At 44.4% G+C, this 16,242-nt stretch overlaps 1 protein-coding gene across 2 annotated transcripts in view; it reads left to right on the forward strand.

The window, feature by feature from the left end:
• Positions 1-16,242, forward strand: part of LOC147690330 (uncharacterized) — a 129,000-nt gene that overhangs the window by 61,003 nt on the left and 51,755 nt on the right. The window contains exons 3-5 of one of the 2 annotated variants that reach the window (XM_086937967.1): positions 7,717-7,827; positions 11,263-11,376; positions 13,718-13,828. In XM_086937967.1, the coding sequence (XP_086794093.1) occupies positions 7,717-7,827; positions 11,263-11,376; positions 13,718-13,828 (336 nt within the window). The remainder of the gene's footprint in view (positions 1-7,716; positions 7,828-11,262; positions 11,377-13,717; positions 13,829-16,242) is intronic. The other variant, XM_086937968.1, reaches the window with a different exon arrangement.

Consider the following 16,242-nt stretch of genomic DNA (forward strand, 5'->3'; position numbering starts at 1 on the left):
AACGGATCAGGTCACGCGCGCTTCCTGTCTCCCATGGCTCTTTGGAAGCAGACACACACACACGCACGCACACACACACATACAGACCCCCCACCGCGCATGCACATACACACACACACACACGCACGCACACACACACATAGAGAACCCCCCCGCAGCCGCGCATACACACACGCACACACACACATAGAGAACCTCCCCCCCCCCCCGCCGCCGTGCGCACACACACACACACACACACATATACATACAGAACCCCCCGGCGCTTATACACACACATCCCCTACCTCGGCTCGGCGTGTCTTCTCATCACAGCTTGCGTAGGGACAGCCAACGTGCACGCGCACGGCGACTACATCTCCTGCGCTACAACTGTGGTTTCGGTTTCGCGGCCTAACCTTGTTTAAATGAGCTTTCACTTTTGTTTGTGAGCTTCACGTGCCCGGGGTTGTTTTGCCCCATGCAGGGCAGCCGCCAGCCCTGAGGGTCCATCACATCTTGGCGAGCAGTCTATTATTGTTTATTTGCTAGTTCTGCCTCCCGGGCTCGATGTGAGAGGGAGCTCGCCTTTTTCTGCATCCTCTCTGTGCTGTCTCGTCAGCCCGCAAGGCCCTGCAATGATGAAACCTGTTGGAATTAGAAGCGGCGCAGCTGGTGTCTTGTCTTTGTACCTAGCGATATCTCAAGTCTTGCAGATTGTGAAAGAGCTGGTGTCACCGTTATGGTACCGAGCGGCCGTGGGGAATGAAGGTAGACGCGCTAGTGCTGTTCAATGCAGTTCGGCGAGTCATTATCACTGGTAGTTATTAAACTTTACCCAGTGCCTCGAGGTTCCAGGCGGCGCATATAGGCACTTCATTTTCCGTGTCCGCTTTGACTTTTGTTAGAATGTGTGTTACATCTGCATGGAAGTGGTGCCAGTGACTGGCAGTCTTTAGAAGACTATTGACGGGCCAGTGAATAATGGTCCTTTTATATAACTCTACTGCCAGTGTTCAGCACTGCAAGGTGCCCGGGGCTTAATTTCTGTGGTGGTTAATTGGATGGGCACTAACACTTCGCTTTGGAGGCCGGGTCTTTTTTTTCTTCATGATCGGACTTTGACCCCCAGCTAGAGTGAGAAAGGTAAGACAGGATGAGTAAAAAACATAAAGGAAAACCGTGAAGAAGGAAGAAAACAGGGATGAAAACAAAGGCACAAGAGAGAGTTAAATGGCAAGCGAAGGGGGGCACAATGTGGCATCAAGACCAGGCCGCCTTGGTGTTCGGAGGTCCCTGCTTATGGGCTCATGAGAAAAGCCCCGCATTCCTGCGCCACTTCTTTATTTTTGGATTGATCGATTACTAATTAGGATGAACCTGCTACTGTTAGTCTTTTGCCATAACTTCACTGTCCGTGTGCAGCACTGCAGGGACCGGCACTATTTAACGCTGCCTGAGCTCTGTGTTCTGGTCGTCTCTGCGAGAATCCCTTCTACTCTGTGAGTTGACATGTGCTGTTTGTAAAAGAAGCACATCTTGCACGCAGCTATGTGTTTGTGTGCGTGTGTGTGTGTAGTTAATCCTTATTCGATAGTACAACGCGTAGTGACCTTCATTAATATTGTGTGAGTAAATGAATGAGTTAGTCTTTGAAGTAGTGATTGGATGAGTGAAATAATAGCGGAGGGAGTTTATGATCGACTTGTGGGAGTCAAAGAACAGTCGCACGAATAACTGAATGGCCTGAAAGTGAATTTTAACCCAATTTGCTTTTGCATAGCCAATAGGTCTCGCCTTTGGGACCTTATAAGTATTTAGTTATGCAGCAGGTCCCAAAGCGAGACCTATTGGCTATGCCAGTGCTTTTTCTATTTATAAAGGTGCAATATACATGTGTGTGCGTCTGTCTATCTCTCTGTCTGTCTATCTATCTAACTAATCAAGCAAAAGAGAGGGCAAGGTATCTAGGTTAGGTGAGATTCTTGATCTCAAGCAAACTAAATAAACCACTGTACACCCGCACATATAGCCCTCAAGAAGGGTCATTGAGTCAAGCTGGCAATGAAATCTGCTGCGACCTGCAGGTCACGGGCTACTATTCTAGCAAGGCAACTGAACCTTCCATTTTTCCGAGGTTGGTAAATCGAGTGCAGTTTTAAGAAGATCTTTATTATTGATATTCTTGCATTTATGAAATGGTTACATCCCAACTTCAAAGGTAATATGCAGTTTCTAAAAAGTCCCTTCTTTCGGCTCTCAGAGTATTCTTAAGTTGAGTAATAACACCTGTTAATTACTGGAATGGACAGGCTGCAAAACTGCATTATAAAACGTATATAAAAGAGGAAGTAGACACACACACCAATGCATGTCTCTGCATGCAGGATGTCACAGCAGATGCCGTTTGTGTTTGGTGAATGGGGTCTTTGTCAGCAAGGCCATCGCGGCCACACAATTGTAAAGCTTTGCACCCCCCCCACTCCTTCACCCCCTTCCATAAGTAAATGATGCAGCAATGTGCATGTAGTTATATCTGTAGCTTTTGTTTATGTCCAACATCTCATACATACGTGCACGCGCCCCTTCAGTGTATGTCCTAACATCACAATGTGCACATCTGCAAGACACAATCGACTTTTTAAGACTCACAGACCTAGCGCTGGGTGTTTGCTCTTTGACCCGATATATCTAAACCGCCCTTTCTGTTGGTATAGATGATGAGGTTCACTTCATTTTTTAAGCTATTAGTATTGTAAATAACAATGCCTTGTATTTATGTTTTAAACTGCAAAACATCAAATGCATTGTCATTTACAATGCCAATAGCTCAAAATTGTGTGAATGCGAGACCTATTGCATTGCAAATGCTTGTTTATACTTGTGTCTGTGGAAATAGTGTAACAAAGTAGCTGTAGCTGACTACCAGAATCAGTTGAAGCTTACAGATCTTCTATGTGTTTTCACCAGTCTACTTCCTTCGATTTAAGGTGTCCTCAACGCTGGCGCCGTATCCATTGAGACTTACGGAGCTTAGAGTCTCCATCGTGTTCCCGTGTCCTCTGTTCCAGGCCATCCTTACCAGCTCTGTAAGACTCCAACCATGCAAAATACACAGTTAGAAAAAGGGGTCCAAGGGGATAATTATTTAGAGACCAAGTAACAGTCTACCCCCCAATCACAGTATGCAAAACACAGTGACTATTACTGGTCTGTTTAGCAAAAAATCCTACAGTTCAAACAACATAGTGAAGGTCGAAGGTTAACCTTTGTAGAATTGGAAATGAATCCCATCGCCCACCGTAAGGCAGAACCTCATCATCTAGGATTGTGTAGTACTGGTGTATGATAGGCATCTCACCCAGTGTGTTGTGAAACGTCCTAATGAACACCTCCATTGATGGAATTGGCCATGAGATGATGACTCAGTGGTGCTGAAAAAACTATATGCAGTGTAATATAAGTGTAGAAAGGTGAAGTTAAAATTGACTTTTATGATACCAAAAAGTGAGTTTAATAAAAAGGATATTATAGCGTCAAAACTAAAAACAGCGTGTGGGTAGTTTGACAATATAACTACCTATAGTTGACAGAGGAAGGTCGACATGTTTCAGCCAGTCGTAGTCAAAACTCAACTACAGGCTTTCTTCAGGACCAGAAATATTTTTTGCACTACTGCATTGGTGAATCTAAATAAAGATAAAAATCAAAATTAAGATTAGTAATACGATACAGCCTACCATACATTTTTAATGTGTAGGTTGAGTACTCCAATAGTGGATTCTTTCCTGAAAGAGAGATAACACAGTACACAATGCAACTCAACTTAAGACCACCACGTGTTGACTGTTTTGTTGTTCACTTACCCAAATATTCTTGGGAGTGGACCTCACCTCTCCTGGCGACTGCTCAGGTGAAGAGGCCCAGCTCTGGGCCTCTTCCAATTCTACACAGGTTAACCTTCGACCTTCACTATGTTGTTTGAACTGTAGGATTTTTTGCTAAACAGACCAGTAATAGTCACTGTGTTTTGCAGACTCCAACCATCACCATGCCTCCTCCGGTGTGTCCTGGAAGCAAGTCTTCCCATCCAGAATTATGCGCAGTTTGGCCGGATATAACGGAGTACTGGATACCCTCTGCCCGCAGTTCTTTTTTGACTGACTGGAAGGATGCGCAACGTCGCTGAGTTTCGAAGGTGTAGTCTGGGAACAGAGTTACCTTGCTATTGCCGACCTGGAATGGGCCATCCGTACGGGCCTTCTGTAGAAGCAAGTCTCTATCTCTGAACTGCAACAGGCGCGCCCACCGGCCGGGGAGGCCCCCCTGCTGCGGAGGTCTCGCAGAGATACGATCCGCGCGCTGCAGAGTGTAGAAGGTATATAAACCCTCAGGAGCCACCACCGCTCTCACCCAGTCTTCCAAATAGCTCACCATGTCTGGCCCCTCTGTCTTTTCAGGTAAACCCACCACGCGAATGCTGTTCCGTCTATTTCTTCCTTCTGCATCCTCTGCACGCCTCTCCAGCACTGCGATCCGATCCAGGGCATTTGTCACTGTTGCAGTCAATGCAGTCTGTGCAGGCGCCACGTCCTGGACCACTCCTTCCATGTGCTTCACCCTGTCCGCCAACTTAGAGTGATCCGCCCTCAGGAGGCCAAGGCCCGTCGCCGCCTGCGCAATGTCCTGCTGCAGGGCAGTACAAGAGTCAGCGATGGCAGACAGGATCTTATCAAGCTTCTGCTGTAGTCCAGGATCCTGAGACAGTTCGTGTGTGGTTTGTTCCGCTTGGGATGGGGACTCAGCGTCTGAGGGTTGGTTTCCCTCGTGGCTTGCCCATATTTGCTTGTACTAAAGCGTTTCCGGCAGACCTGCAGCGCTAGGTCACCTGTTCTGTATGAGGTGACCAGGGAGGCCCATCACCAGTAAGGCGACTCCAGACCGCAGCCGGTTCCGACCTTCACCGCTGACGACTCTCCTATGAGTGCTAATACTCAGGGCCCCTTGATTACTGCACCGTCCGCGTGGGTTTCATCAGTGCAAGAACGGCAATAGTGCACCCTCCAGCATGCTCCTGGCCAGGATGCTCACGCCTCTCTCGCCATCCCGAAAGGGATCCACACCAGGCCCCTCATCCAATTCCCTCTGTCGCCGCGGTTCCAGATCTAAGTTGCCACAGACCCACCCCGGTGCACCACCTCCGCTCCCCCTGGAAGTCTTCCGTCTGCAGTAGTGTTCCAACCACAGTCTATCGAACTGGGCGAATGTTCCGCCCCTCACGGGAATCCGGTTCTCCCTCCGCCGCTGCTTCCCAATACTCCACCACCTCCTCTGGGCTCACTCCCGTACACCTCCAATTCAGGCCTCTGCGGTGTCCGCCCACTTTCCCCGCTCCGGGTGTCTGCAGAAGCCCCCAGTCGCCAGTCTCCTTTTCCGCTGCTGGACCCAGGCAGCAGTGCCCCAGGGTCCCCCGTCCGCCTCCATGATCGGCAGCTTTAGTCCCCACTGCGCTCCACTCAAAAGCGCAGAGCCCATCCACTCCCGCCTTTCTGGATGATCTCGGGCGCCAGCCTCCGCTCCTGTGGCCTCCGATGTGGTTTTCCGCTTCCGGGGGGCGGGGGGGGGCAGATCCTCTACACCCCGAGCCCCGTCAATGCGGGCTACCCCCCGCCTCGCAGCCGGATATCGCAGCTGGTCTCCTGCTTCGCTCCTCGTCCAGAGGCACTCCGCCTCACCGCCCCGCCTACTACGGCAGTCCTCAGCGCTAGCGTCGCCTCCGGCTAGCTCGGCGCCACCATTTTGGTTGTTTTCTCTAGCGATCGGCGCTGCCCTGGAAACCTCTCCGGAGTCCCAGATTTCGCAGCCAGTGATGCGAAAATACTCCGGCGCAGCTCCCCTCTGCCGCCCGTCCCCGGTTGTTGTCAGGGGGGGTCAAGGGATCAGTTCATCAGGATGTTTCCGGGGTTCCCCAGCGGAGCTTAGCGCTCACGCTGCCGACCGCATCGACTTCCAAGCCACGCCCCTCTGGCTTTGCTTCCTCTTCTTGGGGTTTTACTTCACCTGGAGCATAAATAACTTACCATCCTATTGATTGGATGACTTGTATCCTTCCACTGCTTACATTCAGGGAACTACTTTTTAACACTCCATGCAAGTGCATGTGTTCTCATGCTCTCTCCCTTGGGTGCTGGTATTCCACTGAAATCTCAATTCAAGTGCTCTCTGTGTTACTCGCTTGTTGCCTAGATTCTGTTGCTTCGCCTGTCCAGCGCCCCTTCTTTCTCCATGTTGCCCCTCCTTTTCGTCAGTTGCTTTTCCTACTCACCCACCTTCCACTCTTATGTTGTTTTTATTTTTTTCATATATCCTCCACCCACCTCCTCTGTTGCTACATCTTGCTGCTCATGATGCTCACTGTACCTACCCCTGTAGTCCACTGTTGCTGCCCTGGTCTCGCTTTAATTTTTCCTTTAACATCTTTTATGTAGGGCCCAGCAGCAGCAATTTGCTGCCACACTGCTAATGTACTTTAATGTTACCATCATCTTGAAACAGTAAATAAAGGCAAAAAATTATCCGTGCATCATGCCACATTACTGGTGATACTTGTGCTTCATCACACCCTTCCCTCCTCCCCTCTTCCCCCCTAATGTGGTACAGCATTGCCAACAGTAACCAATTTTTTGTTTTTGAAGCTGCTGAATGACAGTAGCAAAAAAACGTACTGGCAAAGCCAGTAGGTCTGTATTGACAATGCATGCGAAAAGGCGAGACCTGTTCCCTTACCAATGCTTGCTATTTTAATGCGCTTGAGTGGGAAATGCACATGTAAAATATAGGAGGTGGTTGATCATAATATCTCTATCCAGTGGTTTATCTTGACCCAGCAATTCAATCTGTGCAAAGTAGTTTCTCTCTGTTTCTAGGTTATGTTTGTGCAGTGATTAATAATTTGACTTACATACATCAGCTTTGTATGTCTTTAAATGTATTTATCAACCACTGTATTTGTATTCTATACATTAGTCCTATTAACATGGGTCTGTTACTAACAGATTTATAAGCAAATACCATTATATAATATTCTCTATGAACAGTCTTTAAAATGAGGATGTCAATTAACATTAAATGTACCACATAACACAATGTTTACGCATGTAAGCAATATTTGTATGGCAGAAAACCTATACAAAACGCAGTGCTTCTAGGACAAATTTATTTATGAAGAAAATGCATTTAAACCATCTATAGTCATGACCCTGATCTGTCCTTGAAACGAATACTAATTCTTACTTTGACTTCACCTACCATAGTGCAAATCATTTGCCTGTTAGTACCCTCAACAAACTTCTTCCTGTTAATGAAGACAATGCGATGTTCCAATGCAATTTTTATTTTAGTTATGTGACAGAAAAGTTACATTTTGTACCACTTTTTTCATTGTAGATTCTTCAAATTGCATTTATTCCTAAATATGTAGTTATGTGACAAAAAAGTTCAATTTTATACCACTGTTATTTTTCATTGTGGATTCTTCAAATTGTATTTATTTCTAAAATTCTTCATAGTGAAACAGTCTACAGTAACACTCAAGTTGTACTTGTATTTAACTAAGGGTTCCCATTTTGTTCAGTTCCTGCATCAAACATATTGCCTTACTTTAAAACTTCAGAAATTGTTTAAAATACACAATGAACTCTGGCTAATTTTTGTCTGTTTCCTTCTTTCCAATGGCAGGTCCTCTTATTGCCACCACCATGTTTTCACTGCGATCTCAAGAAATTGAGGAACTGATATCTGTGGATCATCAGGACTCCGAGAGAAGACACAGTATGCGTTTTTCCCAAAGTTAGTGAGACATACCAGAGCAGATGATATCTGATAGTAGTGCTTAGACATAGTGTTCTCACTGCCACAGTATGCATAGGCACAGGCACACTGTCCTGCAGAGATACAAAAGCAAAGAAAACACAGCAGCAACTTGCGTCGGCCTCTTATTATAAAAGTACTAACGTGGAAGTTATTTGCGAAAGTAATTTGCCATTACTTACCAGAGTCTCAAATATAGTGCTGTTGTAGTCCAGAGAAAGTCAGAGTAGGTTGATAAGGCTAAGAATTCTCTTACGTTTTATCCAGTAGTTTTATTAAAAAAAAACCTCCTACTGCCACGTCTTTGAGGAGGCTGAGTCTGCCCTGGTAATACCATCTTACCAAGGTGGGGAGAGTAGCACAATACTATTATGTGTGTTAGGCATCCTCTTCCATAAAGAATGGCTTAACTACTCAGTCGAAATCCTGTTATGTAAAATTGTGTGCAAGTGCTGAGCCCTTTCCTAAAATTTTGGAAACTGTCTTTCTTGTGACTCTTTGGTTTATCTTGTGTATAGTAAGCCTCCATACCCTGTTGTGATACATTAGTTATTTGTACGTACTTATTATTATTATTATTATTATTATACTTATTATTATTTATTTGTACGTATTAGTTATTGTACGTATTTGTGCATATCCTCCACCTCTCAGGTTTTGCGATGATAGTGAAATACTGATCAATACACCGTGAGAGCATGCAAGAGGAGTTGATTTTTTCTGCTCCTCTCCTCGGCACAAGATTTTTAGATACTCTGTAACCGAGAGTTTGTCAGTAGGGTTGCCACATGGTTTCCATTTTACTGACATGACTGGTGTTTTATGTGAATTGTGGTACAAAAAGTACATAAATTAGCAAAATCCATCACCTGGCCCAATGTATTTTAAATGAATAAATACATAAAAACCAAAGAAGGAAATACAAGAAGCTCTGTAGACCAAATCACTGGTTCCTTATCTATGGACTATACAAAGGATGTGCCATATTCTAAAATAGTTTTGCACAATATACCTTAACCATATGCCGAAAAATCAGATCTGCTGCCATTGGTGCCTGCATTTGGAACTTCATGCCACAGGAAATCTGCCTGCACAGTAGACTCTCTTCAGTACTAAGTTAGGTTGATAGATGTGGGCAGGAACACTAAGTCGTAACAGTTTTCCCAGTGGAAAAGAAATACATTCTACAGTTAATACTCAGGAGAAAGTGCTAATGAGGAGTTGAATGCCTGGAAATCAAAGACTTGCATGGCTTTTCATGCTTCGTCCTGATAATATACATGAATCTATAGAGTTTGAAATCTTTGTAAATTAAATGGGAAAAATCTACGGTATGTAGACTTCTACCTTCCAAGATTTTCCACTGAATCGGGCCCACATTGTTTAAATATATTTTTCTGATATGCCTAATATGTCTTTCAAAGAGGGTAACTTTTCAGCATGAATAAGCAACCACCCAGAGGCAGCAAAGCTGCATTGATTGGCATACAAAGTATTTTCCTGGAGATCATAGATAAGGGAGAACCAGTAATGTTTATCCTACTACAGCTTGGTTGCCTAGATAGTCCCCTGCACTCTGTGCTCCTGGATAAACTCATAACAGTTCTGGTTACCAAATAAAGCATTTGGCTGTTTCGGATTATTTCTGACTGTTTAGATGAGATGTGGAATATTGAACATTTCTCCTACAAGTGGACTAATGTAAATTGTGGGAGCAGTAGGGGTCTCATCTTCCTCCTTCCTGCTTTAACGTTTACATGCAAAGCTTTTAACGATTATGTTCATCAGGTGTAGGACTATACACTTATGCTGATTACACACAAGTGATCCTCCAATTAACAGTGACACACTAGCAGACCTGGACAGGTTACAGATTACATAGAGCAAAATGCCGTCTATGATGAAGGCCAGATGGCTCGCATTAAATAATGCTAAAATTGAGTTTTTTCATTGCAATACACTGCACGAGCCGCTTTTAATCCAACAACAGTACCCATCGATTTGGGTTCACCAGCATGCTATTAAAAAATGGTGAGTTTACATATACACTTGTTTCAATATACTGGCCAAAGTGAAAACAAAGATACGCTTCACAGTATATTATCTGAAGCAGGTTTGTCAGATCATTAATACTGGATTCCAATCTTGACGCTCAATCTCTCCATTTCATTTTAAAGTATTTAATAAATCACTGTGCAGCTTTCTTTATCAGCTAACTTGATTTTAATAAATATGTAGAGGATAAACAATTTTTGGGACTTGAGAAGATCAGAACCCACATTTCAGATAAAAAATCAAAAGGATGCATGGCCAAAATCAGATACTCGTTTACAGATCAATAAATACTGGGAATCATTTTCTACATAGCACCACTGACAGTCATGAACTGCAGCAGAAATCTCGATTTCTGCAACTCTCATTTGCTGGAAAACATGGTGTAACTGCTCTCAGAATTTCGAAAGCACACTGGTCAATTCCCAAAGTGCAAAAGGCAGCACATTAGAATGGCTGAATCTGCATTTTTTCCACCCATCCAGTTTGCCCACTTTTCACTACATAGCTGAAACATGGACTGAAACATTTCACATGTCCATACTGCAACCTACACAAGAACAAACATGTGAAATACTCTTCTGTGATAAAGCATGGATGGGTAACATGCTATTCAAGCCATTATTACCAGATTGTATGGATTATGCTAGCAAAAAGTAAAAAATGTGCAACCGTATTTCTACAAGGTATACCATGTCATTACTGGCCCTGTAAATTTTCTAATAATCCATAGCACCAACTACTACCTAATACTGTTAAGGAATCTGTATGAACTGCTCCATCAAGACCATGACAATGATGTCAACCTCATTGTCAGAGGAACTCTAGAGTTCTGACTACCAGGAGGGTGTAAGACATCATAAATCACAGATCCAGTCTGAAGAACAAAGGTGGGAGCCAACAGATGCTCATGTGCTACTTCATTGCTGTGATCTCTTTACTGGCTGGTGGGTGAGATGAGGATGAAACAACTAGAAAATAATTTTCTTTCACTGTGCCTGCTGTATGGCGAGATCTCTGTATCAATATAGGAAGTTAAATACCCTCATAATGAAAAAGAGCTGTCTGATTCATAAGTAATTACCAGCCGATCATACCCAGAAACACAGATAGCAGCATGGCTAAGATTTCACTCACTGATTCGCTCTTTCAGACTCTGGTAGAATTAAAGACCGTTATAAATGCATGTCAGAAGAGTCTGAGGGAAAAATGAGTAAAGAAGATCTTCAAAGTTATTACTTAACTGTATGTCTAAATGCTTACCCTGAACATTCAGTATGGGCATTAAATAAAAATTAAATATGAAAACAAATTAATTTTAAGAGATGGTTTAAGTAATGGATGTTTGTCTTTATGTAACAGATGACGTGATCAGCAATCCTGAAGTGTCATTCAGAGTGAACAGACGAAAGCAACAATATCCAAAAACGTCACAGGACATCGAACGAAGAGAAAAAAATGATTCGCTCAACACAGGTGAAGTATAAAGACTTGAATATCTGTGTCATTTAAAGTTCAAACATGTTGGGCTGAATCACAAACCATTTCTGACTAGTGCTATTTAAATTCCCTGGTTATGAATTGAAGCAAACACTTTTTTTTACCACTGGATTTGAAAATCATATTTCTGGAGGTGGTAGTGTGCGACTAGAATGCTTGTGCATACTTCTTTGGTGGTAGTGATTTAGATTTGTGGTTTTTATGCTCTTGCATTACATTATTGCAGTTCGAAGTTTGACTGTTTAGCTATGCCATGCCATTAGGTTTTCATTGTCTAATCTTGCTGTGTGAATGTTATTAGGTATGTGCCGTTGTCAACAAATGTTGCTATATTTACAGCCAAATCCAGCACATGTCTTTTAAGGTTCTGATGGCAAGCAACCATTTACCGCTGTTTAAATTGGTAAATGAGCGATGCTTCAGCTCTTCAACTGTTCAAAGTCAGCCCAAAGCTGTGGCATATACTATCTTAAGTCAGCATTTCCAGTACTCACATTATGTGATGTGGCCTTTGAGCCCAATTTTCAAAGTAGCCCTTTTAAAAATCAGAAATGTACTCATGTTGGCTTAAGCCTACATTTTGTGTGCATGCTTGACTTTTATGTAATTCAATTTCATGGCAATCTGTAAATATCACTTATTCAGTATTCAGATCCTTATCGGTTTACTCACATAGGAATGTAGGTGTACAAGCGTACATTTTTTCTATAGATATTAAATGCAAATGTACATTAGCGGTTCGTGTTTTTTTTTTTTTAAACTTCCCCACAATGAATGTAGGTTCCCCTTTGGAAACATACTGTCCTCAGAACCCCTGAACGTTATGGATAATCCTTTCTCATTTCCCAAATTAAAAAATTGATTTATTTCAACCCTGACACTAGCAAATGTAGGGTCATATTCAGGATAAGAAATGACCTTCTAAGTTTGTGAATAACCACAAAACCTCGAGTTAGTGGATGAATCCACCATATGATCAAATCTGTTAACAAGGACAGGAATTGGAATTGCCTTTATGAATGTACATTGATGTACAAATAGTTTGTTTTTTCGGGCTCAATATAAGCACAGCTGTGGACCAGAAGCGATATCCGTACAAGGTTCTGCATATGAAAAAATCAACTGTTTCTGTTTAAATAATTGCAAAACTACAATTTAACAAAAAAATGCTCATTTGTCACTGAAAGATGTTGGTTTGATATAATAATTAACCGTGAAGGAGCCAAATACCTTGATACTCTATAATGTAAATAAAAGTTTTCTTTTCTCTCCTTACGAATACTAAATAGCTGAATTGTCCTGTTCAGAGAAGCAAAAGTTCATACAAGAAGAGTGCCACGGAGGGCTAGATCCAAGTCAGGTTAGGTGTTAAAAAAAACTGAGGCCCTCCTGTATCACGGCACTTTATGGTAGGTAAGGCTCCAATTCATAAAATCAGAGCCTTTTGACTCTAAAATTGGCTTTTTTAAATTCACCAAACCCAATTAGCGATTCGGTGTTGCAGAATATTACCAAATCGGTAATTGAATTTGGAAATTAAATACGAATCTGTATTTGGAAGTGGCGTGTTAAGGTCGTTCCTTCGAAATAATGACTCTTTTTGGAATGTATTAATATTTTGGAACCGAAATCCAGTATTAAAATATTAATGTTTTATCTCCTCCTCAAAGTAAGTTGTAAGCCATTCCCAATAGAAAGGAGTTCTTAAGGGACCCCTTCTCCTTACTGAATGTTGACAAAAACGTTTTTTATGAGCAGGCAGTGGTCTCATGGACCACTGCCTGCTCATAGAAAAAGTGTGTGGGGTTTGTTTTTTAAATGCATCCCATTTTCCTTTAAGGAAAACGGACTGCATAAAAAAGTATTGCTTTTTTTAAAAGCAATCACAGACATCGTGGTCTGCTGACACCATCAGGCCACCATGCCTGGCTTTTCAGCCAATTAGGGGTCTCAATGTACAACCTACCTCATGCATATTAAAGAGGTAGGTCAAACTGACACCTACTATTAATCAGTTTGTTGAGAATCAACCTATTAATACATGGAGGCTCTCCAAAAATCCATGGATTTGTTGGAAGACGGTGCACAAATTGCAGTCCCTTTTAACAAAACCATTTTGTAAATTCAATTTAAGGAATCCCAAATTGCGACTCATTATTTGTCGCAATTTATGGTTCCCTAAATGGAATAGTTTGTACGTGAGGGCCTGCACTGGTTGTTTCTTGTGAATGCTATTTTTCACGTACTATTCCATTTTTGGGAGAAAACACCAAAGAGTTACCTGTTAATAACCTTTGTATTTTAAACTTGTTTGCAGGAATGTCGTTTTTCAGACAGGATTCTGGTTTGAAGAAAGAAGAGCCAATATCAATTCTCATTGATGATCTTGGTGAAGAAGTCAGAGATATTAACTCTGACCACAACAAAGGCGAGTTACAAATGCTCCTTAGTAGTGAAAACTTGATGACAAGATATCAGATTTCCTTCTCTGAAATTGCATTCTGCTCTAAAATTGGGTCTTTGCTATCATTTTACTTCCCATTAAGTTACACATGCTACTTATTTTTTACTTTGCCAGCATTTGTTAGGATGCTTGATTCCGGTCTGGGAAAGACATGGCTTGGTAGTTCGGACTGGACTGTTCCCATGAGGCACAGGGTCAGAGCTGATTTGCATATAGCCAGTGTTTAACCCAGGGTGGTGTGGAGTGCAAAAAAACGATGGATTTAGGCCCAGATCCTTGTACTGGGGTGAATGTATGACATTGTTCTACATTCTGTCCATCAACTGTGTTTTTTGCAGGTAGCCTGAGACCAGAGCGCAGCTATATCCCTTCCATACCATGTGATAGAAATCTGCTGTGGCAGAGTTGCAGCGCGTGCAGGTAGGGGAGGGTCGCATACGGGCCAGGTAAAGGCATGCCGTAGTGAGGTATGCTGCATGGAGGTAGTAAAGTTGGACTAGGCGTAACTTGGCGGATGTTGTCAAGGTTTTAGGAGCCATAAGGCTGTCCCGTCAGTCTGCCTCCTCCAGGAGGACCCACCCACCCCTCCCAGCAAGCCCGGAGCCGGTCTAGGGACGCCAGACCATTGTTTACCAGTGACCGGTATATCCCGGAGACCCCCCCTCCCCAGGTTCCCCATCATCACCTTGGCCTCCAAGGGGCTGAATTCCGGGAGAGAAGTGGGGGATGGAATGTGTGTGTAACGGGCGTGTCTGAGTTGGAAGTATTAATAGAATTGGGAAGGAAGAAGGGCGTGACGTTGCTGTAGGTCCGCGAAGGGTCGCATATGGTCTCCCACCCACACGTACCCAAGCAGTGAGATCCCCACTAGGTCCCAACAACGAAAATCCCACAAGGACGAAACCTCCCGCAGCCACGCTCCAGTCCACAGCGACGTCTTCCTGGTGAGCCTCCGGTCCCATTGCACATGGCGGAGGGCAGTGCGCCAGGCCATGAGCACCGTCCTCGTGACAGGGGGTAGGTCTTGTGGCACTGGGCTACCGTATAGAAATGCCTGGTTCTGCGTGAGGTCCATTACCCTGAGCTTCACCCGGAATGCTGGGTCGGACCAGCCGCCCGCAAAACAGTCGTGGATCCCAATAAGTTTGGTGGCCAGATAGAAGAGGTGGAGATTGGTCACCCCCATGTCCCCGTCGAGGGGGGGGATACAGCAGTGTGCCAGGGACAGTCGAGACGGCCCCCACCCCATAAAACCCGGATTAGAGCGCTGTCTAAATCCCGGAACCAGCTACCAGGGAGGTGAATGGTGATATTTTGTAAAATGTAAAGAAAGCGGGGAAGGACCATCATTTTAAAGAGCTCCTCCTGCCCAAAGGGTTAAGGGGAAGGATCTGCCATTTCTTGAGGTCTGCCTTCATCCTAGTGACCAAGGGTGTGATGTTCAGGGCCCATTTCAGCTCTGGCAGGAGGGTAACCCAGATCCCTAAGTATTTGAATGAGTGCCATCAAAGGGGGATAGTCGTCTGCCAGTCAAAACACGCCCGGGAAGGGTGCAAGGGGACCAGGGTTGACTTTGCCGGGTTAAGTCTCAGCCCTGAAACCCTCTTGAAAGCAGCCAGGGCCTTCAGGCATCTGGGGCCAGAACAGTCCAGGTCCGTCAGCAAAAGCAGGACATCGTCCACATAGAGGGCTATCTTATCAGTCTGACTATGGTCCCAGGCCCAGCCCTGAATGTGAGGATCTTGGCGGACGAGTGCCACCAGGTGCTCCATCACCAACCCGAATAGGAGCGGCGAGAGCAGACACCCATGGCGGGTGCCCCTACGGATCGGCGTTGATGAGGACGCGGGCCCTAGGATTATTATAGAGAACTCTGATCAGACGGCGGAAGGGAAGACCAAACCCCATCCAATCCAGCACGCCATCTAGGTAGCTCCTATCCACAGTATCAAAGGCCTTTTCAAAGTCGATGAATAGGAGCGCCAGATACGGGGTCAGGTGATGACGATGAGCCAGAGCCAGATGGAGGCGACGAATGCAGTGACAGGTGCCCCTGGCGGGCATGAACCCACACTGATCAGGATGGAAGTGGATGGAGCCGCAGGGGCTATCGCGGTGGCAAAGATCTTGATCTATGTGTTAATCAATGAGATCGAGCGGTAGTCTGCGCAATCCAAAGATGGCGGTTGCATCTTTGGGATGACTACCATAGTGGCCATGTCAGTTTCTGGCGGGAAAGACCCCTCCTCCACCACATGGTTAAATAGCTCCACTAGGTGAGGAACCAATTCTTTGCGGAAAGCCGCGTAGTATTCCTGAGGGTAGCCGTCAGGCCCGGGGGCCTTGCCTGGGTGCAGCACTGAGATTGCCCCGTGTAT

The sequence above is a fragment of the Lissotriton vulgaris genome, chromosome 9 (genome assembly GCF_964263255.1).
Source record: "Lissotriton vulgaris chromosome 9, aLisVul1.2, whole genome shotgun sequence".
Classification (NCBI taxonomy): domain Eukaryota; kingdom Metazoa; phylum Chordata; class Amphibia; order Caudata; family Salamandridae; genus Lissotriton; species Lissotriton vulgaris.